The sequence below is a fragment of the Ovis aries genome, chromosome 6, assembly GCF_016772045.2.
Source record: "Ovis aries strain OAR_USU_Benz2616 breed Rambouillet chromosome 6, ARS-UI_Ramb_v3.0, whole genome shotgun sequence".
In the NCBI taxonomy this organism is placed as follows: domain Eukaryota; kingdom Metazoa; phylum Chordata; class Mammalia; order Artiodactyla; family Bovidae; genus Ovis; species Ovis aries.
In genome coordinates this window covers 111,390,377-111,415,022 of record NC_056059.1, presented here as the reverse complement: position 1 = coordinate 111,415,022, position 24,646 = coordinate 111,390,377, and the positions used below count along the sequence as shown (strand labels likewise).

Here is a 24,646-nt window from a genome sequence, read left to right as displayed (position 1 = left end):
TTATTTTTTTTTACTCCAGGATCGTCTTTTATTTTCCTGAGCACCCGTTTCTCTAATAAGTCCTGGTTCTGTTTAGATAGCTGTTGTTCAGTCCCTAAGTCATGTCCAACTCTTTGCATTTAGATAGAGAACGGAGGTATTTAGAAACCAAGACTGGTGCATCGCTGTGGTTGCCATTCAGATTTCTGTAATTTCTAAGGAGGACAAACATCTTTTTATATGCTTATTGGCCCTTCGTGTTTCCACTTCTGTGACTTTGTATTTAAGTATTTTGTATATTTTAAAGTTGACTTGTAGTTTTTAAAAAATATGTTTTAGTTACTATTCTTTTGTCTGTTATATAAGCTGTAAATATCCTCTCCCAATTGTGGCTTGTCTTTTCATTTCCTTTGTGCTGTTTTTTTGTTAAACTCAGGTTCTCAGTTTTAATGTGGTCAAATTTATTCTTTCTCTTTATAGTCAGTGCTGTTTTTCTGGCTTGTTTAAGGATCTTCCTATGTCAGGTCTTATGGATAAAAATGCCTTTCATATTTAAGTTCTCAGTCTATCTGTTGAATGGTGTGAAGCAGGAATTGATGTTTATCTTTTTTTCCATGTGTAAAATCAGTGATCCCAGTACAATTTATGTAATACTTTTTCCTTTACTAATTTCCAGTGCCAGCTTTGTCATACATCAGGTTTGAGTGGGTCATATTTGTGTAGCTCTGTTCTGGATTTTGATGGACAGGGAGGCCTGGTGTGCTGTGATTCATGGGGTCGCAAAGAGTTGGACACGACTGAGCGACTGAACTGACTGATTCTGGATTTTTAAACTCTCTTCCATTTTCCTCTCTATCTGTGTGTCAGTACGATTTTGCCTTAGTGACTATATGACATGGTAGATCTTCCCACTGAGCTCTTCTTACTTTGCAGGATTATTTTGCTATTTTTGGCTCTTTGCACTGCTGTATAAATATTAGAATCAGTGTGTCAAGTTCCACTACAAACTGTTTTAAAAATCTAGCTTTACAGTCTTTGTGTTTTAACTGGGAAGTTTAATCCCTTCCCTTTGATTGTGATTACTGGTAAATATTTAGACTATTTCTACTACCTTAGGGTTATTCTGTGCTTTTTATTTTTCATACTTTTTCTGTGTTTTTTTTTTTTTTTTGCCCTCCTCACTCTCTTTACCCCATTTTGTTATTTTATCTTCTGTTAGTTTAGATGTTATACCCAATTTTTAAGATTCTTTTAAGTTGTTAATCTAGAAATTTCAATATGAATGTTTAACTTAAACTCTAAAGTTGGGCTTTCCTGGTGGCTCAGACTGTAAAGCATCTGCCTGCAATGCAGGAGACCCGAGTTCGATCCCTGGGTTGGGAAGATTCCCTGGAGAAGGGAACGGCAACCCCCTCCAGTACTCTTGCCTGGAAAATCCCATGAACGGATGAGCCTGGTAGGCCACAGTCCATGGGGTCGCAAAGAGTTGGACATGACTGAGTGACTTCACTTTCACTTTCTTTCTAAAGTTAAAAACATTTATCTTTGCCCTTGGAAAATATAGGGCATTAAAATAGTCTCATCAATCTGTCCTGACATGTATACATGTTTTTCAGGATTTTTGTCTTATCTTAATTTTTCAGTCACACAGCTTTTTATTTCTATGAAGACAATGCTTGTTGAAAGAAAGTGTCATTCGCTCAGTGATGTCTGACTCTGCAACATGGGCTATAGCCTACCAGGCTCTTCTGTCCATGGGATTCTCCAGGCAAGAATACTGGAGTGTAGCCGTTTCCTTCTCCAGGGCATCTTCCCGACCTAGGATCGAACCCAGGTCTCCTGAATTGCAGGTGGATTCTTTATTTTCTGGGCCACCAGGGAAAACCAAATACTTGTTGAATCTATACAGATTTCCTGTTTTCTTTACCTGTCATTATGTGTTGAATCTAGGATTTTCTGAGAGCCTTCCTTCTCTGTCCCTAAATTGCTGTATTAATAACTCATTAGCAGGAGTTAATTGTCTTACAGTCTACTCCCCAAAGCAGTTATGAGTTACAGTGTTCAATTAAGAATAGCCTGTTCAAGACTTTGTATGATTTTAATACCTTTCATGAAAGTTTTATACCTGGTCTTATGTCCCTGGATATGTTCCAGTGTCTCCTAGTTTACAGTCTATGGGAACGTGAATAGCATCTGTATCCTACTGTTGTGTGAAAATTGCATAAATCTTAATTATCTTGAATTGGTTCATTGTGCTTTTCAGGTCTACTATATCCTTCTACGTCTCTATATATTCATTCTATTAATTTTTAAGAGTTTGATATTGAAACTCCAACTAAAAATCTTAATGTATCTACTTAAAAAAATAATTGTAATATATAGTGGAACTATATGGTATTTTCCAAGTCTCCTATAAATGTATTGTCATATTTTAATAATTTGAAAAAATGTAAAAAGTTAAAAAAAAAGACAGTGCAACATGTTTATGTATAAAATAAATAAGCTGGAAAGGAAAAAAAGAGTAGCCTATTCAACATACAGTTCTGTTCATTTGAGACTGTGATATGTGTGGTGCTTTACAGGCGGAGAACAATGCGCATTTAAGAGCCTGGGAGGGATGTGCTTTGTGGAGATGTCCTCAATGCTGTGCTCATGGGGAGCGTCTTCCAGGTGTTAATTTTCCAGCAGCCAGTGTAATGCCAGGGCCACAGTAAGCACTCAATAATTAATCAATTCACTGAACAAATGGAGCAAGGGTTATTATCCTTGCTGGTACCTTCAGACTTTTGTAAGGAAAGTAAGCCTTGTGGTACTAAAAAAATCTTAATTATTAATCACTAATGTTCTTGACATAGTTACTATCTTAAGTACCATGAAATATGGTAATTAAGAGGGTAACATACTGAATTTTGGGCTTCCCTAGTGGCTCAGATCTGCCTGCAATGTGGGAGACCTGGGTTTGATCCCTAGGTTGGGAAGATCCCCTGGAGAAGAGAATGGCTACCCATTTCAGTATTCTGGCCTGGAGAATTCCATGGACAGAGGAGCCTGGCAGGCTACATACAGTCCATGGGGTCACAAAGCGTCAGACACAACTGAGCGACTTTCACATACTGAATTTTAAAACCTTTTAAGTACCGATACTAATTCACTATGAAATACTTACTGCTGTTGCCTGGGGGTTGTTGGGGTAAGCATTAAGGAGCTCCTGAGGAGGATTTAAAGGCTTGAGATAACGAGTGACAAAGACGGTCTTCCCGCTAACATCAACCACTGTGGTAAGGCACTGCCGGTTGGGAAACTTCAAGGCACACTCAGCTCGAAACTTCTCTGTTGCTTGAAGCAATTTCTCATCTTCCTGAGAATCAAACTTCAAAAGGAAAGACATGTATGATTACAGGAGATACGGTGGAACCTGTTCAGATCCCACAGTCAACATGGACTCAACATGTGCTTCATAAGGTGTGATTCGGTGACCCCTCTTAACAACACTGTCATGTTCCGGTGTTCCTGAAGCCTTATTTAACTGTATTTATAATCTAAAAATCAGATGGACTCATTAAATACTTAAAATACATTCAATGACATTGAAAGGAGATCAAACCAGTCAATCCTAAAAGAAATCAATCCTGGATATTCATTGGAAGGACTTATGCTGAAGCTGAAGCTCCAGTCCTTTGGCCACTTGATGCAAAGAGCTGACTCATTAGAAAAGACCCTGATGCTGGGAAAGATTGAAGGCAGGAGGAGGAGGAGAAGATGAGATGGTTAGAGAGCATCACCGACTCAATGGACATGAGTCTGAGCAAATCCTGGGAGATAGTGAAGGACAGGGAAGCCTGGCATTCTGAAGTCCAGGATGTCGCAAAGAGTCAGACACAACTTAGTGACTGAACAACAAGACAGTAGTCATTAGGCATACAGCCATATGGAAAGTATTAGAGTAATAAGGCAACACATAAAAATTAAGCTATGATGTACTAATTCTGATTGATGAGTCCAAGCAATAGTTTTATGTGTGTTTTGATGTTGGTATTAGAGGGACTCAGAAACAATGTCTCAAGTGCAAAGCTAAAGCAGCCCATGTTAAAAGGACAACAGATTTATAAGTATGTATCCATGCATCTGTGCTCAATTGCGTCCAGCTCTTTGTGACCCCATGGACCGCAGCCCGCCAGGCTGCTCTGTCCATGGGATTTCCCAGGCAAGAATACTGGAGTGGGTTGCCATTTCTTTCTCCAGGGGATCTTCCCGACCTGGGATTGAACCCGCATCTCCTGCATTGGCAGGCAGCTTCTTTACTGCTTAGCCACTGGGAAGCAACAAGTATATATGGATGTGTTAAAAGGTTTTAATCCATAGCCAAGGTAATAAATAATAGTAATGAGCCTGAAGTAAAAGGAAGCAGAACTAGAAATATGAAATGTATAATACTTAAGCATTTATAAAATGCTTTTAAAAGTGGTTCTCTGATCCAAGCTGAGCCAAATCTCAGACTTTTTAAAGTAACTCAAGCAGATGAAACAGATTTCACTTGTCTCTGGACATATGGTATCATTTTTCCTTAAAGGCATTGCTAAAAAGTAGCGTGAATAAAGCAGATATTCAAGTGTTCGTACAAGATTTTTGTTGTTTAGTATAAAAATTTATGTATGGTTGATTACTTACTTTGACAAGCACAAAATTTTACTAGAAAGTCAACTTTTAAGTAAGGTTTACATTCCAGACAGTGCTTGAAAACTGGTTTTCTTTTCTTTTTTTTGAGTAGGGAAATACCTCTAGACATCCCCTTCATACTTTTTATTTATTTTAGCACTTAAAGCTGCTGATATATTTGATTACACTGTCTCCCTCACAGAATAGGACTCCTGAAGTCAGGGATTTTGTTTTGATCTAGTTTTTTTTTTTTTTTTTAAATCTTCAGTATCGAGGATACTAGCCAGCACATAGTAAAGTGTTTAATAAGTGTTACCGAATGAATGAATGAGAGCACAGATAACATCCCATTACTATTTTATGACTTTTAATAGGACCAAGTTGTTCTTTTTTATTCCATAAGTTATGGCTATTTTTAAAAAAAATTTTAATTGGAGGATAATTGTTTTACAATATTGTGTTGGTTTCTGCTCTACAACAACATGAATCAGCCATAAGTATACATATATCCCCTCCCTCATGAGCTTGGATTGTTCTTGACTTCTCTTATATTGGAGCTGGACTGTGATTCCTGTTTCTAATTTGATGGCTGTACTCTAAGAAACTGGGGGGAGGTAGGATGGAGGCATCTCCAAAAACCTCCTGGGTATTCTCACGAGACGTCCACTTACATCTGAATCTTAATATTGTCATTACACCATCGTCATTATGACCACGTATTCAGCACAGTGCCAAGACTTGGTAGCTACCAAATAGGTGTCATGATGAATTTATAAGTAAATGAAAAAAAGTGAGCTTATAAAACTTCAGTATGAGTGTGTCACAGACGCTTATGGTAGAAATAATCATAACCTTAAAGAGAGAATTATGAAACAAGGGTGATGTGAAAAAAATCACCCTTTTGAATTCATCCCTGCTTCCTTTAAACTCATTAATTTATATATTTATCCATCTATCCAATTATTTGAAAATATTTGCTGAAAGTCTAAAGGGTTTGAGGGAGTCTGGATAAATGTGTATAAGGCAGACCCCTCAAGAGACTTCTAGTCTAGTTCAGTTCAATTCAATCGCTCAGTTGTGTCTGACTCTTTGTGATCCCAGGAACTGCAGCGCGCCAGGCCTCCCTGTCCATCACCAACTCCCAGAGTCCACCCAAACCCATGTCCATTGAGTCAGTGAGGCCATCCAACCATCTCATCCTCTGTCATCCCCTTCTCCTCCTGTCCTCAATCTTTCCCAGCATCAAGGTCTTTTCAAATGAGTCAGCTCTTCGCATCAGGTGGCCAAAGTATTGGAATTTCTGCTTCAACATCAGTCCTTCCAATGAGCACCCAGGACTGATCTCCTTAAGGATGGACTGATTGGATCTCCTTACAGTCCAAGGGACTCTCAAGAGTCTTCTCCAACACCACAGTTCAAAAGCATCAATTCTTCAGAGCTCAGCCTTCTTAATAGTCCAACTCTCACATCCATACATGACTACTGGAAAAACCATAGCCTTGACTAGACAGATCTTTCTTGGCAAAGTAATATCTCTGCTTTTTAATATGCTGTCTAGGTTGGTCATAACTTTCCTTCCAAGGAGTAAGCTAGTCTAGAGGAGACCATTAATAAGGAATCAGGGGCTTAAAATACTAATTCTTGACCAGAGATCCTACAGGGATAGACGCCATGTGCCAGGGAGGCATTAGAGAGAGGCACCTATAGGCACTGTCCAGAGAGAATGGTGAAAATCTGGCATCAGCACTGGCTGTTGGCATTCCAAGTTGAAACAAGTATGTACTGGGTTGGCCAAAAAGATCGTTTGGGTTTTCTGTAAGCTGTTATGGTAAAACATGAACGAACATTTTGGCCAACCCAATATAAAACTTTTTCTACCACTTGGACCTGAATATCTGCTTTGCATTTTGACTCCATAGCCAGTGCTTTTTGGGAGCAGGGCCCACGTCTGGGTCATTCTGCGTTCTTCTCTGCAGCGAGCGTGTGTAAGGTAAAGTGTAACAGGTATCTCATAATGGTTGTTAATACCTGCTTAGATTACCAGGATTACCATTTAATGGGCTGAAGCAGTAATGTAAGGAGTAGTATGCTAAACTGGTGAGGGCTTTCCTGGTTTCTCAGTGGTCAAGAATCTGCTCGCTAGTGCAGTAGACACAGGTTCGATCCCTGGGTCGGGAAGATCCCCTGGAGAAGAAAATGGCAACCCACCCCAGTATTCTTGCTGGAGAATTCCATGGACAGAGGAGTCTGGCAGGCCACAGTCCATGGGGTCACAAAAGAGTGGGACACGACTGAGCAACTAAACAACAACAACAGACGCTACGCTGGTAATCTAAGAAGTGCCAAGCGAAAGCGAAATACTGAAAGGATTGGGGTTATTCATTATAAAACAAATGAAGGTAGAACCAACAAATTCACAGTTGATTCAACACGAAATTGGCAAGATTCTCAACTGGCTCAATTCCTTAACTTTTGGTTAATGTGAATATTTACAGAAAACTGAATGTTTTCTTTTTTTGTCCCTCTCTTTGACTACCTATACTGTGGCAGCTCCACTGGCCAGAAATAACTGTCATAGCCACACTGCTTCTGTAAAGAAGCAGGTCATGGGTTTTACGGGCTTGGAAACAGTGGAAGTGGCTCCCAGTATGCAGGTGACATTCTGACATGCGACTTCCAAATTCAGAGCTAAATAAGAATCTTTCTGACAAGATGAAATGGGCCCAGAGACAAAACTAGACATGAATTGCAGATGCCTGTAGTTCCTCGCCAAGGGATGACACATACATTAGGACCCAGCAGCTTCTATAACGAGGCAGAGGACAGAAGCAGGTGATTAAAGCTCAATAACCATTGACTGATGAACAGCAAAACAAAATACATGGTACCTTTTTAAGCATGTCACCCATCTATCAGAAGCAAGAAAGAAAAAAAGAAAATAAGAGGAAGACTTCATTGACAGAAATCATCTACTTTAAAACACTTTTGTTTTTACCAAGACAAAGTAGGGATGTTAAAATAAGAGTTTCGGGAGTTACTACTGATTTTCTTAGACAATTCCATGAGTAAATCACTTAAGAAAAATTGCATGGTATGGCTCAGCATGGGATGATGGTGGAGGGAAGACTAATCTGCTAATCCTGGCAGTTGCTGTTGAGTGGAAAAACAATTCCAGGTTATGGTCCCTACTATTTAGGGTAAGAACCTCTCTCTCCTGAAAAACCTGCAGGGGCTTCCCTGAGTGGTTGTTTCTGCTGCTGCATGTTTAGGACGCCAGGGTCCTCTCAATGCACAAGGAGTGGCCGAGTTTGCATTTCAGAGGGATTTTCTTAAGCCGGCATTTTGGAGGTCTAAGAGAAATGCCACCTACAGCCACAGTGGGGCAGTGAAAAGCCACTGAAGGCCGCAGCTGACAGCTTAGATACCTCATTTTAAGGAAGGAAGGCCACAGGGCTCTTAAAACTCCTGCAGTAGGAGGTCAGTTGCCTGGGGAGAATGCCCAGTGCAAAGGACCCTCTCTCTGGTTTTCGGCCTGTCGGCCCCAGTCATAGTCTGCTCTCTCCCGGTTTGGAAGCTCCCCTCCGAATGTAATAATAGATGCTCAAGAAAGGAAACCTCTGCTTATCTGTTCAGTCTAATTTTATGCAAGCATTGGCTAGCAAGCCTCTCTCACATTTCATCCACATCTCATATGGGATTCCAGAGACTACACAGTTACCTTTTCTCGAACCGACTCCCCAGGAACCAGCTGAGGCTCCAAGGTAATGAACAGAGTGATGTAAGAGCCTTCACTCAGGCTTCGGATGGAGTCAAAACCCCGGTCCATCATCACGCTTCGCTCCTTACTGTAGCCCAGGAGCACTGGGGGAATATCGATCTTAAACGTTCCATCGATCTGTGAAGAAAATACAACTAGTGAGCATCCTGGTGAGAGAGAGTGAGAGTGGTCATGTGTGGATGTGAGAGTTGGACTATAATGAAAGCTGAGTGCTGAAGAAGTGATGCTTTTGAACTGTCGTGTTGGAGAAGACTCTTGAGAGTCCCTTGGACTGCAAGGAGATCCAACCAGTCCATCCTAAAGGAGATCAGTCCTGAATATTCATTGGAAGGACTGGTGCTGAAGCGGAAACTGCAATACTTAGGCTACCTGATGCAAAGAGCTGACTCACTGGAAAAGACCCTGATGCTGGGAAAGATTGAAGGCGGGAGGAGAAGGGGACGATAGAGGATGAGATGGCTGGATGGCATCGACTTGACGGACTTGAGTTTGATCAAGCTCCGGAGGTTGGTAATGGACAGGGAGGCCTGGCGTGCTGCAGTCTATGGGGTCACAAAGAGTCGAACTGAACTGAACTGAAGCATCCTGATTTTCCAACAGAAGTTCAAAGGCAAGTCAGCTCCCCATGATGTGATGAATTCAGTAGAAACTGCTCAGACTGGTATTCAGGGCCCACCCGTCTCTCTAGACTTGTCTCCTTAAGACCTCTCAGCAAGGCTGTCTCCCTCCTTGAGTGCTAGTGCTTTGCTTGGCTCAGCAGACTGTGTACTAGTTGTGCAAGCTGATACCAACACTAGGTGGTGGTTGTTCTTCAGTGGCTCAGTCGTGTCCCACTCTTCACGACCCCATGGACCGCAGCTTGCCAGGCCTCCCTGTCCTTCACCATCTCCCTGAGCTTACTCAAACTCATGTCCACTGAGTCGGTGATGCCACCCAACCGTCTCATCCTCTGCTGTCCCCTTTCCTCCTGCCTTCAATCTTTCCCACACTAGGCTGCCTGGGTTCAAACCCTGGGTTAAACCCCAAGTGACTCAACTTGTGCATTTGTAAAAAGGAAACAATAATAGTACCTGCTTTGTAGGGTAATTATGTGTGTTGAGTGGATTAACAGATGTAAAACACTAAGAAAAATGCCCGGCCCGTGGCAAGTGTTAGCTGGCAGCCAGTCCCCTTTGCTGGGATGCCCTGCTCCCTGTCTCCGCATTTTGGAATCTGACTCATTTTTCAAGGCTCAGGTCAGATACTGTCTCCTTCGTGGTTGGTTTTGTCATCTCCGCCAGCCTCACAGGTAGCTCGCTTCTTTCATTTATTGCACTGACAGCATCTGCCAGGCTTTGTCGTGTGCTTATTTATCATATACTTCTAGATCATTGTTCTCTGCACACAGGATCCGTACTGTGTTCCCTCTTGTATCACCCTTCTCCAGTAGGCAGCAGGGTTTGGTGTACATGCACAGGAGGCCGAATGCAGGCTGAATGAATTACAAGCCACTTACATAAAATGGTCTAACTTACACAGACGTTCAAAAAGGCAGAACTGTTTACACCTTTGTAGTCAAAACAATCAAGTTTATGAAAGACTGTCTGGTGCCACAAAACTACTCAGGGCTAGAATTTGAGACTCACAGATTTTCAAAGACTCCAATTTTTATTTCAGTCTTTTGCGACATGTATTTCTCAGAAGAAAGACAGAAAGAACTGAAGTTTTCAGTGACTGTGCCCTCTAGAGAGGAATGAAATAAGCCCTCATTTATTCTCCTCCTTGCTTTGGTGGGTCTTCCCTGGAGGGTCAGTTGGTAAAGAGTCTGCCTGCAATGTGGGAGACCCAGGTTCAATCCCTGGGTTGGGAAGATCCCCTGGAGAAGGAAACGGCAACCCACTCCAGTACTCTTGCCTGGAGAATCCCATGGACAGGGGAGCCTGGTGGGCTACAGTCCACGGGGTCACAAAGAGTCAGATACAACTGAGTGACTAACACTTACCTTGGAGCTTCCCTAAAGCCTGAACCAGGCAGACGAGAGGATGCAGGGGAAGAAGAGTGTAAGCACAGTGCCGTATGAGCTTCAGCTGCAATAACAGATGAGCCAGGAGGCAATGGGCACCATCTCCAAACAGCTGAAGTGTAAGAGCTTAAGACAGAGTTTCTCACCCTGGGCACTGTCGGTGTTGGGACCGGATAGCTCTGTTATGGAGGCAAGCCTGGGCGTTGTAGGGCATTTGCAGCTTTCCTGGCCTCAATACACTAGATACCGGTTATGTCCCTATGAGTGCGTGAGTGCGTGCTCAGTAGCTCAGTCATGTCTGACTCTACGGCCCCATGGACTGTAGCCCACCAGGCTTCTTTGTCCATGAGATTTTCCAGGCAAGAATATTGGTGTGGGTTGCCAGTTCCTCCTCTAGCGGATCTTCCCGACCCAGGGATGGAACCTGCATTTCCTACACTGGCAGCCGGATTCTTTACCACTGAGCCACCTGGGAAACCCAGGTTCCTCCCTGGAACCCACTATTCATAGATCTTGGTTTGGAGCCACACAAAATGAACAGAATTCTGATGCAGTAATAATAATAGAAATAAATGGGCCACCAGGGAAGCCCAGTGATAATAGAAATAATTGTATTTATCAGGCATATATCATATAGCTAGTTTGTCACCTTAATTAACCCTCACAACTCAATTGGCAAAACAAGTCTGTGGCAAAGAAGCTGCCTGCCAATGCAGAAGATGTGGGTTCGATCCCTGGGTCGGGAAGATCCCCTGGAGAAAGAAATGGCAACCCACTCCAGTATTCTTGCCTGGAGAATCCCACAGACAGAGAGCCCTGGTGGGCTACAGTACATAGGGTCTCAAAGAGTCAGACTTAGCGACTAGGCAGCAGCAACAACAACAGGGAGGAACTTGGCTCACGGCACTGTTTAAAGAAGCTGATGACAGAGCTACTGGAAAGAGAGCAAGCTTACCTAGAAGACAGTGAGGTGCTTACCTCTAGGGGACTCAGCCAGAGTGTGGCTGTTATCAGAATAGAGTAAAGAAGTTTACTCCTTTATCGAGAAGGGGTCTGGAGTAACTACTTCTGAGGACCGTTCCTAGTGTGACGCCAAATAACGTGGGCCGTAGGATTTGCAAAATGATGTGCTCTTTAAATTCTATTTTTCATTTCAAATCTAGTCCAAGAGGAAAGTACTGTAGAGTTTCCGGCAAGCATATAACTGCGGCATCACCTATAGATAGTCCCTTTGGTCAAGGGAAGATTGCAATGCCAAATGATTCCTGATATTCCAACCAATTCAAGCCTCTCAGACCGGAGTTTTGTTCTGGGTCTTGCCTGAGGCGCTGACCGAGGCAGCATTTGTTCCATGTGGCCGTCACGTGTGGGATTAAACTGTCTCCTCTGGAGCTGTGTGAGATGAGCACGACTTTGCCTCAAAGCTTCCTGTTGCTATGGATGTAATACTGGGATGTTAATGCCATTTCAAAGCCTTTAACTGTCCCAGATTAGAGCTGCCCTGCCATTCAAGAACTGTTAACCTGATGGACCCTCTTACACAAAACTGGTAAACTCTGAAGAATGGTACTTAGTTGAGCGAGTCAACCGTTGTTTTTTCTGAAATAGTGGGGACTCTGGAAACAGGAGTGCGCTTGATTAAAAGGGCCGTCAGCTGGCCTGATTGTTTTCTTCAAGTTATTCTCAGGCATCTATCCCACTCCACTCCTGTATTTTTTGACAAGCTTCTACCTTGTCCTACCTTCTTCACATCTATTTAAGTGTTAAAACAAAAAACTATCAGATTGGAAAAGCAGCACCTGAACTACTAAATGTCAGGAAGACAGATGTTTAGTAAGTCACGCAAATGTGACAGATCAGGGCTTTGCATAGTGATTTTTATCTTTCCAATAGTGGCCTTGCGCATCGGTCCTCTCAGGGTTAAGGGTGCTCCTGCTCAGTCGCTGAATCGTATCCGACTGACTCTGCGGCCCCGCGGGCTGTAGCCCACCAGGCTCTGTCCATGGGCTTTCCCAGGCAAGAATACTGGAGTGGGTTGCCATTTCCTCCTCCAGGGGATCTTCCTGACTCAGGGATCGAGCCCCCATCTCCTCCATTGGCAGGCGGATTCTTCACTACTAAGCCACCAAGGAAGCCCCAGTGTTAAGGGTATACCTCCACAAAGAAAGCTGTAACAGGAAAGCTGGATAGAGCAGTTCCCCATTGCCATGGAATCCTGACTTCAGACGCTTACCCTTGCTTGGAAATATATCGTGCTGAACGGAATTCTCACACACCCCAGCCAGTGTCTCTCAATACGAGTGTGGATTCCACTTCCTCTTTCACGGTCATCCTAAAGGAGGGGTGGGAAGTCATAATTGTTTAACAACTCCAGACAGTCATTTAATAAGTAACTCGACAGCAGGAAAGCAGCAGGATTTTAGCTGAAAGCACAGTAGGTTTAGGCTAAACAGATTCTTGTTGAGATTCTTGTCACATTCTTGTTGAGACACATTTTAATAGTTATGTAAAAACCAGGAAAGTCATTTAACCTCTCTGGACTTCAGTTTCCTCATCAGTAAATTGGGAGTTTAACAGTCTACTTTGGGGACTTCCCTGGTGGTCCAGTGGGTATGATTCTGCACTTCCAAAACAGGGGGCCCAGGTTCAATCCTGGTCAGGGGACTAGCTCCCACACGCTGCAACTAAGGCCCAGGGCGGCCAACTGAATAAATAAATATTAAAAAAAGAAAAAACAAAACAACAACAAAAACGATAATCTATTTCACAGGGTTATTTTAGAATTAAGACAATGTGCTTACAAAGAACTAAGGCAACGTGCTAATAAAGAATTAGCACAATTCCTGGATCACAGCAGACACTCAAATTGAAAATAAAATGGCTGGCTGGTTCTCAGGCTTCCCTGGTGGTGCAGTGGTTAAGAATCCTCCTGCCAATGCAGGAGACACGGGTTTGATCTCTGGGCCTGGAAGATCCCACATGCTGTGGAGCAACTAAACCCACACGCCCTGGAGCCGGTGAACCGAAACAAGAGAAGCCACAGCAGTAAGACCTCGCACTGCAACTAGAGAAAGCCCGCAGAGAAGCAAAGACCCAGCCTAGCCAAAGATAAATAAGCAAAATTATTTTTTTAAAAGAAGCTGTTTCTCTTCCTCCCTCCTCCCGTTCCTCATTCGTACATGTCAGGTTTCAAACATCCTGAATTTGGGGACCTGAGCTCACCTCTAAGACGTCATACAGCACTTCATCAAAGATGTTGATAAACACGTCATCTTTCACTGACTGCAGGCTGGTGGTGCTGTAATCCCCGTTGGGGGCCCTGCAAATGTACACCATGATCAGAGAACATGAAAGGAGCAAAAGAGAAATAATGAGCACTCAAATGTCCAAACAGGACAAACACCTGAATATGAGCAAAGAAATGAGAACTAATGGCAGTTCTTTCAGTTAAAGGATTCCTCCAGCACGGGGACCCTACAGTGTGGATTGTTGTTGTTTAGTCTCTAAGTCGTGTCCGACTCTTTGTGACCTCATGGACTGGAGCCTGCCTGGCTCCTCTGTCCATGGGATTTCCCAGGCAAGAATACTGGAGTGGATTGCCAATTCCTCCTCCAGGGTATCTTCCCCCCCAGGGATTGAACCCATGCCTCCTGCATTGGCTGGCGAGTTCTTTACCGCTGAGCCTCCAGGGAAGCCCAGTCACCTTTCCCACCAGTTAACCAAGGATGAGGTGAGGTTCATCTGCTACAACATCAGCTGCTCTGAGTTTTGCCAGGCCTGGCCAGAGCAGGCCTCTCCATGGCATGGCGCCAAACTGGGCCACTGCATCTGCTTGGCTAAGCACTGACCTTGAAGTTTGCTCATTCTTTTTTGCTTATACTGTGTAGAAAAGTGGTATCTATTTCTCTCTCTCTCTCTCTCTTTTTTTTTTCCTGTTTGTCCTCGGACTTAACTAGTTCTGTTTCCAAGGTGGCTCAGTTGGTAAAGAAACAACCCAAAATGCAGGAGATCACCTGCAATGAAGGAGATTTGGGTTTGAAATTACTTAAGGCTCCCAGAGCTGGGGAGTTAGGGAAGAAAAGAAAATCAGTGTAGGGCCTATGGGGTCAAGGGAGTGGAAAGCTTGGGTTCTAAGGAACCAGAGCCTGGAGTGGAGTGGGGTATCCTAACAATGGACCCACATTTCAAAAGCTGGACGTTTTCCCATTTTTTCCCCCCTTGATTGGCATCACTTGTGGTATGAGGAAACTAAGCCTACCTAAATGGAAGTTCAAGTTCTTCGTTCCAGCTGGGATTTGGTCCTTCTGCTGTGGTTGTATGGCAGATTGTTCGCTGAAATGAAACTTCTACAAAAGGACGTACTAATGCCTTAAAAAAAAAAGAGAGACCATGTACAGTTTCTGTTTAGCTAGATTTTTTGTTATTGGTTTGTTTCAGTTTAGGATTGAAACCCTTTTCAGCTCACTAAATCCTGAGCAGAATCTGGAAGTTTGGAAATTTATGTATATACTTTTAATAAATTTCTATACTATTTTTTTTAATCAAGAGAAAACAGTCTGTAACAGTTAGTAGAATTATTTTGTTCTGAGCAGAGGAAAAACATGATTCTAAATAGTATATTTCCAAAGAAAATGAGACAGAAAATGGATTATGAACTTTCTATGCAATTCAAAAGACACAAGGGGCAAGATTCTAAGCAGAGATCCAGCACTTGGGTATCTCACCTGGCCGAGGGGGTAGTCGGCGCTGTGGGCTGGGCTGTGTGTTGTCGGGGAAGCAGCGTGCTTTTCAGTGAAGGTCCTTGAAGATCTTGATGTCTGGTGGAATTTACTAGGAGGGAAAATGAACAGAAGAAATAAATGACAGGGCAAGTCTAATTATGTTACTGAGCAGATGGTTTCTCCAAAGATGTTTGGTGCTGATGATTATCCTAGCAGACATTCTTGCGAAGCCTGTTTATGCTTTAGAAGTCTTTTCATAAGTTCCGGTCCTCCCGACTCATCTAGTGACAACCAGAACCTTTCCAATGTCCTTCCTTAGGTCTGCATGTCTGGCTGGAATAGAAGAAAGAGACCTTTTCTCTCTGTGGTCTCGTGGGTGCCTTTCCCCCATAACTGAGAGCATCAGTTCCTTTCAGATAGCAGAATCCTGAGCCTCCTAACCAGCCTGCCCTGCCTCCATCCAATTCAGGTCCTCTTTCTCTGTATGTTCTTTGAACCTTCATACTCCAGGAAGCTTGAGCTATACATCTTAGGTGAGACATCTCTCTCTGGGCCTGCCAGGCATCACTGGCAAAAGGTGGTCAGTGATTCCTAGCTCGAGTTAGGATCTACGAGTCTTATCCTCTTTCTCTTTTGAACTGCCATTTGTAAAGGAAGAAATGAAGGTCATGTCCAGAGATCCTCTCCCAGACACCTTCCCCCTCGTCCCAACAACCCACTTGCATATTTGTTTTGAATTTTCTGGTGTATCTAGTATTTCACGTTCATTGGCAAAGTACCCCTTGTCTCTTTCCACCAGACTGTCTTACCTTTTCACAGAAAGGGTTTCAGACAAACTACGAGACAAGGAAAGTGGAACATTCCTCAACAGCTCCCAGAGAAAACCTCTTCCTGTTTGGAACACTGTCAGTTGCATTATTACACAAACATCTGTTTAGTACCTCCTGTACTTTAGCAATCGGTTAGACTCTGGGGCTGCAAAAGCGAGTAAGATACACTTTAGCTCAGACTAGATAAACAAATAGTCATAACATAGTGGGGTATGTGTTAGACTAGAGGGCATGGGATATAAGAGAGCAGAGAGAGTACTGAAAATCCTGTTTAGTTTAGTTGTAAGGGGAGAGGGCTAAGATTTGGGTGGATTTAGTGCAAGAGTTGGTATCTGAGCCGACTTGATGAGTCTACACTAAATGTGAAACAATAGGATCAGTTATGCTTCTTTGTAATGATTTGAATGAAATCGTTTAAATCTTAAAAAACTTCATAGAAACAAAAAATAATACCTATTGCCTATTCTTTAAAAAAAAAAACAAAACAGCTTTCCACCCCACAGTTGAGCTTTAATGAGATCAAGAGGCAAAGGCTGGGATGTGGCTTAGGGAAGCAAGGCTATGGCACAGATTCAAGAGCTTAGATAGACATTTACAAAACAAAATGTGACAAAACACTGGGAGTAGCTGGTGATGATCGGATGTTCTGTGATGGGTAGAAGAGTTAGCAGAAGAAAAAAGAAGGGCAAAATAATAGGGGGGTGGGAGTGGATAGATCATTGAAAGGGAAGAACCTAGGGAGGAAGGAGGCCCAGGCTAGAACAGGGCACTTCTGTAATCAGACGGCTGGAGGCCCTTGGGCAAGCCACGACATACTCTTCACTTCCATTCGCCCTTTTGTAAAATGGAGACAGTAATAGTAGTGAGAAGTAAATGAAATCATAGAAACGAGAGTGCCTAGTGTAGTGCCTAGAACACTGTGAATGTACGATAAGGTATAGCCTTCCTCAGCACATTGGCAAGGGCCCCAGCAAAGAGAAGTAATTCTTGGTCCTTCTGTCTCTGTTCTCCAAGGGGCTAAGAAATTTAAGCTCACCTTTCTTATAGCTGGGTTTCCCTGGTGGCTCAGACAGTGAAAGAATCTGCCTGCAATGCAGGGGACCCGGGTTTGATCCCGGGGTCAGGAAGATCCCCTGGAGAAGGGAATGGCAACCCATCCCAGTATTCTAGCCTGGAGAATCCCATGGACAGAGGAGCCTGGTGGGCTACAGCTCATGGGGTTGCAAAGAGTCGGAGACAGCTAATCGATTAACACTTCCTTATGGCTGAGGAGTCCCCATTGCCCCAGTGTATGAAATACAGTGGGTATAGTTCCTTTCTCTGGGCAGACCAAAAAGAAGTCACAGTTCTGTCCTCACAGCACATGTTTCAGAATCCAGAATATGCACCTTTGGGGCATCTGCCCAGCTCTCACCCACTTCTCTGAGGACTGTCCCTGTCTTCAGGGCTGGTCCCTGCGAACCTGCCCCTGAGCATAGGTGACTAGATGTGGCTCAGCACCCGACCCGGGCTAGGACCTTCTGGGCAGCTGATGACTGAGGGTGGAGCCGGCGAGGGTGACTCACTTCCATCACACAAAGAATGAAGCAAATTCACATGGAAGCAAGAGAGACAAAGGGCCTTTGAAGACGCCACCTTAATCTTTGGTCTCCCACGTGGTTCCACCGCGTCTGTTGTCCTCTTGTTCCATGAAATATAGCCAAAAAAAACCCTCTTTACCCTAAATTGACTGATTCGGGTGTGTAATGCTATGCTGCGCGTCCGACTCTCTGTAGTCCCATGGACTGTAGCCCACCAGGCTCGTCTGTCCATGGGATTCTCCAGGCAAGAAGACAGGCGTGGGTTGCCATGACCCCTCCAGGGGATCTTCCAGAGCCAGGAATCGAACCCGCAACTCTTGCGTTGGAAGGCGGGTTCTTTACCTCTAGCGCCTCCTTGGTTCTGTTACTTGGAACTAATGGGGCCCTGACATCATCAAGAACGCCCTCCCTCACCCCCATCCCTCTCCTCAGCCCCCACAGAGCAACAACCCTGTTAATGATGAGAGTGAACACACTGTGAAGAGGTGGGATCCTGCACCTCCCATCCCAGGCCGGCGTGGAGGGCTCTCACCTTGCCGTCGGCTTCCTCACGGGAATGTCGTAAGCCCGGATGATGTTCACCAGCAGCTTTATGTCTCCGTCAGACAGGTTTTGGGCTGTCACCTTCTTCCGGCCTTTTCTCCTTGGCCTCAGTGGTCGCTTTTGTTCTGCCAGCTTGAAAAGGCTGAGGCCCAAAATGCTAATGATTACAGAACAGAGTTAGGAGTCTAGGGAAAAGAAAGATCGGGAAAGTTCACGACACACCTTCCCACACTCTGCCCCAAGGTCCCTCATGGGCCCCTGAAAAACTCTTTGTCTCTTTGAGGAGAGGTGGGAATTGTCAAGAGATTCTCCCAAGATGGGGGAGATCTACTGCATAGATGATGAACGTATATTTTAGCAGCTTCTGACCCGAGGCAGATAACTCAGGTTCTGGGCCCCGCCCTGCACCTCCTGCTTGCCCTCTGCCTGGCTTATTCCCCAGCCCCTCAAACGTGGCCTGAGCTCAACAACTGTCTGCTTTTGCTCCTGCCAATCCTGCAACACTGAATGCTTCCTTCCACCTTCCTCGTTGACCCACTTCAGGGCCTGTATTTCCAGGCCAGTGCGTCCTGCTCACCTTGGGCAAATCATTTCACCTCTTGCCATCTCGGTTTCATCATCTGTAAAATGGAATAGTAATACCTACCTCTTGGGGTTGTTGAGAGGACTAAGCAAGGAGCGTACACAAAGCCCCTGAGTACGGGTCTAGCATTAGCAGATGCCCTAACACAGTGACTGTTGGGATGATGACAATGGTCACGATGCCACAGTGATTATGCTGGAGAAAGGAGGGGATGGAGACAGGAGGAAGGCAGGGGAGGGGGGTCAGGGGGATCTCTCTACCGCTCTCTGAGATGACATCCATGAACACTTCCTGGAAGGTGAAAGCAACATAGTCCATGAATCAGAAGGGCCAGGGAACAGAGAGTTTAGTTCTGCCCCAGAGTCTAAAGAGAGCACAGCAATGAATGGCTAAGCCCGACAGCCACAGAGCAATGCCAGCTGTGCAGAGCTGGCCTCAGGCTGGCAACGCTCACGCTGCTTTTCTCTGTCAGTATGGAAGAGCAGGCTGGCCTGGAGCCCTCCTTCCGAGAGTCACGTGCCAGCCCAGGGAGATGACTCCCAAGGGACTCGAGGGGGCTGTGGTTCCGTGAGCCCCCCCAAGTTCTTCTAATAGCACAGAGGAGCTACCGTTTACCAGCACCGCTATGGTTCAAGCAGAGTGCTAGGGGCCTACATATACTCTTTCTAATCCTTACAAGGGTGTTACCCCATTTTTCATATGAAGAAACTGGAGGCTCTGAGAGGTGATAGAATTTGCTGGAGGCTCCTAAATAGGAAGAGAGGGAGCTGGGGTTCAAGCTCAGATCACCCTGACTTGACAGCCCAACTTTTTCTTTGAATATCTGCATATATCTTTTCATTAACTCATTTGGGACAAGAATAAGCACATTATATAACAATGTGATGTAAAATTGCAAAAAATTATCTTTCCCCAAACCAAGAGTGTGAGGAGAGTGACACTATTTTACATTTTTGCAAATGTCTTTTTTGGTTATACTGTACATTTTAATTTTAGAATTTTAATGAGATATAGTTGACATATAACACTGTATAAGTTCAAGATGTACAGTAGACTCATTTGATACATTAATATATGGCATTATGGTTACCACCGTAGGTAGTATTAGCCAACACCTCTATCTATCACTTTAGGTAATTATTGTTTCTTTGTGTGTGTGTGTGGTGCGAACAATTAAGATCCAGTTTCTTAGCACCCTTGAAGTTTATATTGTTGACGATAATCACTATTCTGTACCTTAGATCTCCAAGACTTATTTATCTACTGGTTGCAGGCTTATACCCTTCTACCCTTAAATATCCCCCCAGTCCCCCCTGCCCTCAGCCCCTTGTGACCAACAGTCTAGTCTCTGTTCTTATTAGTTTGGCTCTTTTAGATTCCACATATAAGTGAGAATCCCAGAGATCTTATCTTTCTCTGACTCTTCCTATTTAACAGAATGTGCTCAAAAGTCCATCCATGCTCTCACAAATTATAGCCCATCTCTGCCAGGACGCCTGCCTAACCCAGACTTGGGAACCTCAGAGAAAAACCTTTGCCAGGAGGTTGTAACAAAGCATACCTCTTCTTTCCTCAATATTTGCTCCCTCCCCAAGGGATATCTCATGTCACAAGACTTAGCTGTCCCCTTAGTCAGCATGAGAACATCTTGGTAGCTGGGACCATTATATACAGAAATATCTTAATCTAAAACCAAGAACAAACCAAAATGAAAAGAAGAAAGAACATACCCTGAGCCTTCAGAACTTAATGCAGAAAAGTAAAGCAGAAAACAGAAAAAGAAAGAAAAGAAATGGAAAAACAGCATGAAAAATCATCATCTATTCTAAAGTGTAATTTTCATGACTGAAGAAGAAAACATTCAATGATTGGACTGTGGGCCTGGAATGGAGAGGACTTCCCTTGGTGGCTCAGACGGTAAAGTGTCTGCCTACAATGTGGGAGACCCGGGTTCAGTCCCTGGATCGGGAAGATCTTCTGGAGAAGGAAATGGCAACCCACTCCAGTATTCTTGCCTGGAAAATCCCATGGATGGTAGAACCTGGTAGGCTACAGTCAATGGGGTCGCAAAGTGTTGGATATGACTGAGCGACTTCACTTTCACTTTGCATGAATTTTCTGTGGGCACAGCCTCCGTTCTCTATGAGGATGGAGGCAAAGCCAGGAAAAGGGGCTCCCATGGACTGCACCAGTTTTTTGTCTCCTTGCCAACTGGGTGGCAGAGAAGAAGTCCATGCGTAGGAAACAACCTTTTCAGCAGACCATCAGTCATGTCCAATGACTTTGCAACATATGTCCATAGACTTTTTGTGACTTTGAGCAAAAACTCTTTGCAACCCCATGAGTTATGCAGTCTACGGAATTCTCCAGACCAGAATGCTGCAGTGGGTAGTCTTTCCCTTCTCCAGGGAGCTTCCCAACCCAGGGATCTAACCGAGGTCTCCCACATTGTAGGCGGATTCTTTACCAGCTGAGCCACCAGGGAAGCCCTTTCAGGAGACCAAGAGATTTAACCTCAGGAAGGGTCATGAAGTTAATGGACTGTGCAAGCCCACCAATATAGAACGTTCTCTTTCATCTTTCATGCGTCTGCCTCGACTTGAGACCATTTGAGGATTATTCTAAGTGATAGGGAGACGATCTAGCAAACAAATAGAGTCAATTCCCAACTTCTATGTAAATATCCATTTTCCCCTCCTGCCCACCTATGCCCAAACACAGGGCAGCTCTGTGCCTCCCAGTGGTGGTGCTGGAACCAGGCCTCTCCCTGCCACTCAGAATCTCAGCAGGATGATTCTCGGCCACCCCACTGCCCTGTGACGGGGGAGTGAGGGAGACCTTGGCCCAGGAAGGTGATGAGGCAGGAGGATGTTTTACGGGAAAGGATGCTGTCACATTTCACATGACTGGAATGGGAAGATGGCCAAGGCTGGGGAAGTGCCCTTGGGGGTGGTGGGAGGTGAGATGGGGTCCACTGGAATGTGATGGAGAGGGTCTCGTGATACTTCTGTTAACAGAATCCCCCCTCAAAATGTGACATCAGGCGTTCAGCAGGCTTTACCAGTTTCCAGTACTGTTAGGGGGCCAAATGCATACCATACACTGACAGAAATCTTACATTTATAGGGAATATTTAATATAATACTATACAAATAATTTTTATAAGAAATAACAAAAAGTTTTTTTTTTTTTTACCTGATATTGGGAACTTCTTCTTCTACTACCAAATCCGAAAGAAGAAAATGGTGTTTCGCAATGAGGAAACGATTTATCACTGATTCTCTAACCTGAGGGCGAGAAAGACGTTTTATGTAAATGTTCTAGTTTGCTGAACTGCACCATTCTCTGCTCGAATGTCACCGTGGTGTGGTGGCACTTTCACATTCCATCACAGCTCCGACCCCTTCGTACAGTAAATCAACCAACTGTCCTCGCTAACGTAAGCTCCCTAAGGCAGGGGTGTCTATTTTGTTCACTGCTATATTCTCAGGATCTGGACAAATTCCTGCAGAAAATTTAGCTGAATGAATGAAGACTCTTTGGAAAAGACCCTGATGCTGGGAAAGACTGAAGGCGGAAGGAGAAGAGGGTGACAGAGGATGAGATAGTTGGATGGCATCACCGATTCAATGGACAGGAACTTGGGCAAACTCCGGGAGATGGTGAGGGGCAGGGAGGCCTGGCGTGCTGCAGTCCATGGTATCGCAAAAAGTCAGACACAACTTGGCAACTGAACAACAACAAAAATGAATGAACAACTATAGAAGATAGGACCTGTCCTGAAACACACGAGGGCTTCCCTGGGGGCTCAGATGGTAAGGAATCTGCCTGCCAGGTAGGAGCCCTGGGTTTAACCCATGGGTCGGGAAGATCCCCTGAAGAAGGGAATGGATATTCACTCTGGTATTCTTGCCTTGAAAGTTCCATAGACAGAGGAGCCTGGCAGGCTACAGTCCATGGGGTCACAAAGAGTCGGACACAACTGAGGGACTAAAGCTTTCACCTTTGGGCCTCCCTGGTGTGCCAAACAGTGAAGAATCTGCCTGCAATGCAGGAGACCTGGGTTTGACCCCTGGGTCAGGAAGATCCCCTGGAGAGTGGAATGGCTACCCATTCCAATATTCTTGCCTGGAGGATTCCACGGACAGAGGAAGTTGGTGGGCTCGAGTTCATGGGGTCACAATGAGTTGGACACAACTGAGTGACTAACACACTTCGAAGCACACACGCTTCAAAACTGATTAAGTTCTTCCCCTATTCAGACTGATTCAGTTCCTAATTATTTTTTAAATGGAGGCTCTCTTAAATGTCATAAATTATTTTTTTATACAAAGCCTCAGGTCAGTTCAGTTCAGTTCAGTCGCTCAGTTGTGTCCGACTCTTAGCGACCCCATGAATCGCAGCACGCCAGGCCTCCCTGTCCATCACCAACTCTTGGAGTTCACCCAGACTCACGTCCATGGAGTCAGTGATGCCATCCAGCCATCTCATCCTCTGTCGTCCCCTTCTCCTCCTGCCCCCAATCCCTCCCAGCATCAGGGACTTTTCCAGTGAGTCAATTCTTCGCATGAGGTGGCCAAAGTACTGGAGTTTCAGCTTTAGCATCATTCCTTCCAAAGAAATCCCAGGGCTGATCTCCTTCAAAATGACAGGGTAGATTAACTGGCTGGGGAAAATGTACTACAGTCATTGTAGCATTTCTTACAAGTTAAATTAATTAAAGGAAGGACAAAAGAATATTTTGATTTTCTAGAGCAGAAGGGCAGTGAATATGTGGTTTATAAAACTTTTTTATTACAAAGGTAATAAGATGCACACATTCATATGGTAATTCTATATTTATTTAGTCTTCCAAGGCAATAGAAATAAAAACAAAAGTAAGCAAATGGGATCTAATCAAATTTGCAAGTTTTTGCACAGCAAACATTCAAATTTTTTTTTTTTTAAATCATGATTTAGAAAGTAAGTGCCTTGTAATCATACCCCTCAAGATAACCACTGATAATAAACTGAGGCAAATCCTAGTGGGTTCAGTGTTTCATCATTGAATACATTCCCTTCGGTGCCTGAGCTAGTTCAAATTGGACTTTTAATCACTTATAATCATGTATCCAAGCTAATACAAAGGAGAACCAAGTAACTATGTTACAAAGATGAAGATAGTTGCTAATCAGTTTTATATCCGTAATTATGAGAAGGGCTTCCCTGGTGGCTCAGTGGTAAAGAACCCACTTGCCAGTGCAGCTGTGGATTTGATCCCTGGTTGGGAAGATCCCCGGGAGAAGGAAATGGCAAACCACTCCAGTATTCTTGCCTGAAAAATCCCATGGACAGAGGATCCTGGCAAGCCATAAAGGATTACAGACTACTATAGGATAAGTGACTTTATGTCTAGCCTTAAAAGGAAGAGAGAGGTTATTCATGTTGCCATTGTGACCCTAGAATTTTGCAGTTTAGAATATTCTTTGAGGGACTCCCTAACAAGGAGATGGCAACCCACTCCAGTTATTCTTGCCTGGGAAATCCCATGGACAGAGCGGCCTGGTGGGCTACAGTATAGAGCTGAAATAGAGTCGAACATGACTAAGCAAGCAAACAACGATTATGAGAAAATAAGCCGACAAGGGTTGAGGATAGAGACCTCCCTTCTCCAACATCAGGATGCTGCCTGTCTGTCCCCTACGAGGACTGTTTGAAATGATTTTCCTTACCTGCTGGAGGTACTTTGCTACTGTGGCCCTGTGGGAGTCTATGTGGTCCTTGGTTTCGATGACATTTCTGTCTCGTAACCGTTTCTCATAGTCCTAAAATTAAAAGGAAACAATACTTCTGTGATTTTAAAATACTGGTACTCTCATGCCTTTTTTGAGATTGGGCTTTCCTGGTGGCTCAGACAGTAAAGAATCTGTCTACAATGCAGGAGACCGGGGTTTAATTCCTGGGTTGGGAAGATCCCCTGGAGAAAGGCATGGCA

General features: G+C 44.2%; 1 protein-coding gene across 8 annotated transcripts in view; it reads right to left on the bottom strand.

The window, feature by feature from the left end:
* CC2D2A (coiled-coil and C2 domain containing 2A) overlaps nucleotides 1-24,646 on the bottom strand; it is a 129,255-nt gene that overhangs the window by 14,463 nt on the left and 90,146 nt on the right. For all 8 annotated transcript variants that reach the window (XM_042251882.2, XM_042251884.2, XM_042251888.1 and 5 more), the window contains 9 exons: nucleotides 24,384-24,476; nucleotides 21,868-21,959; nucleotides 18,079-18,246; nucleotides 15,140-15,245; nucleotides 14,674-14,783; nucleotides 13,638-13,734; nucleotides 12,649-12,747; nucleotides 8,354-8,530; nucleotides 3,146-3,349 (listed from right to left, as the gene is read on the bottom strand). In XM_042251882.2, the coding sequence (XP_042107816.1) occupies nucleotides 3,146-3,349; nucleotides 8,354-8,530; nucleotides 12,649-12,747; nucleotides 13,638-13,734; nucleotides 14,674-14,783; nucleotides 15,140-15,245; nucleotides 18,079-18,246; nucleotides 21,868-21,959; nucleotides 24,384-24,476 (1,146 nt within the window). The remainder of the gene's footprint in view (nucleotides 1-3,145; nucleotides 3,350-8,353; nucleotides 8,531-12,648; nucleotides 12,748-13,637; nucleotides 13,735-14,673; nucleotides 14,784-15,139; nucleotides 15,246-18,078; nucleotides 18,247-21,867; nucleotides 21,960-24,383; nucleotides 24,477-24,646) is intronic.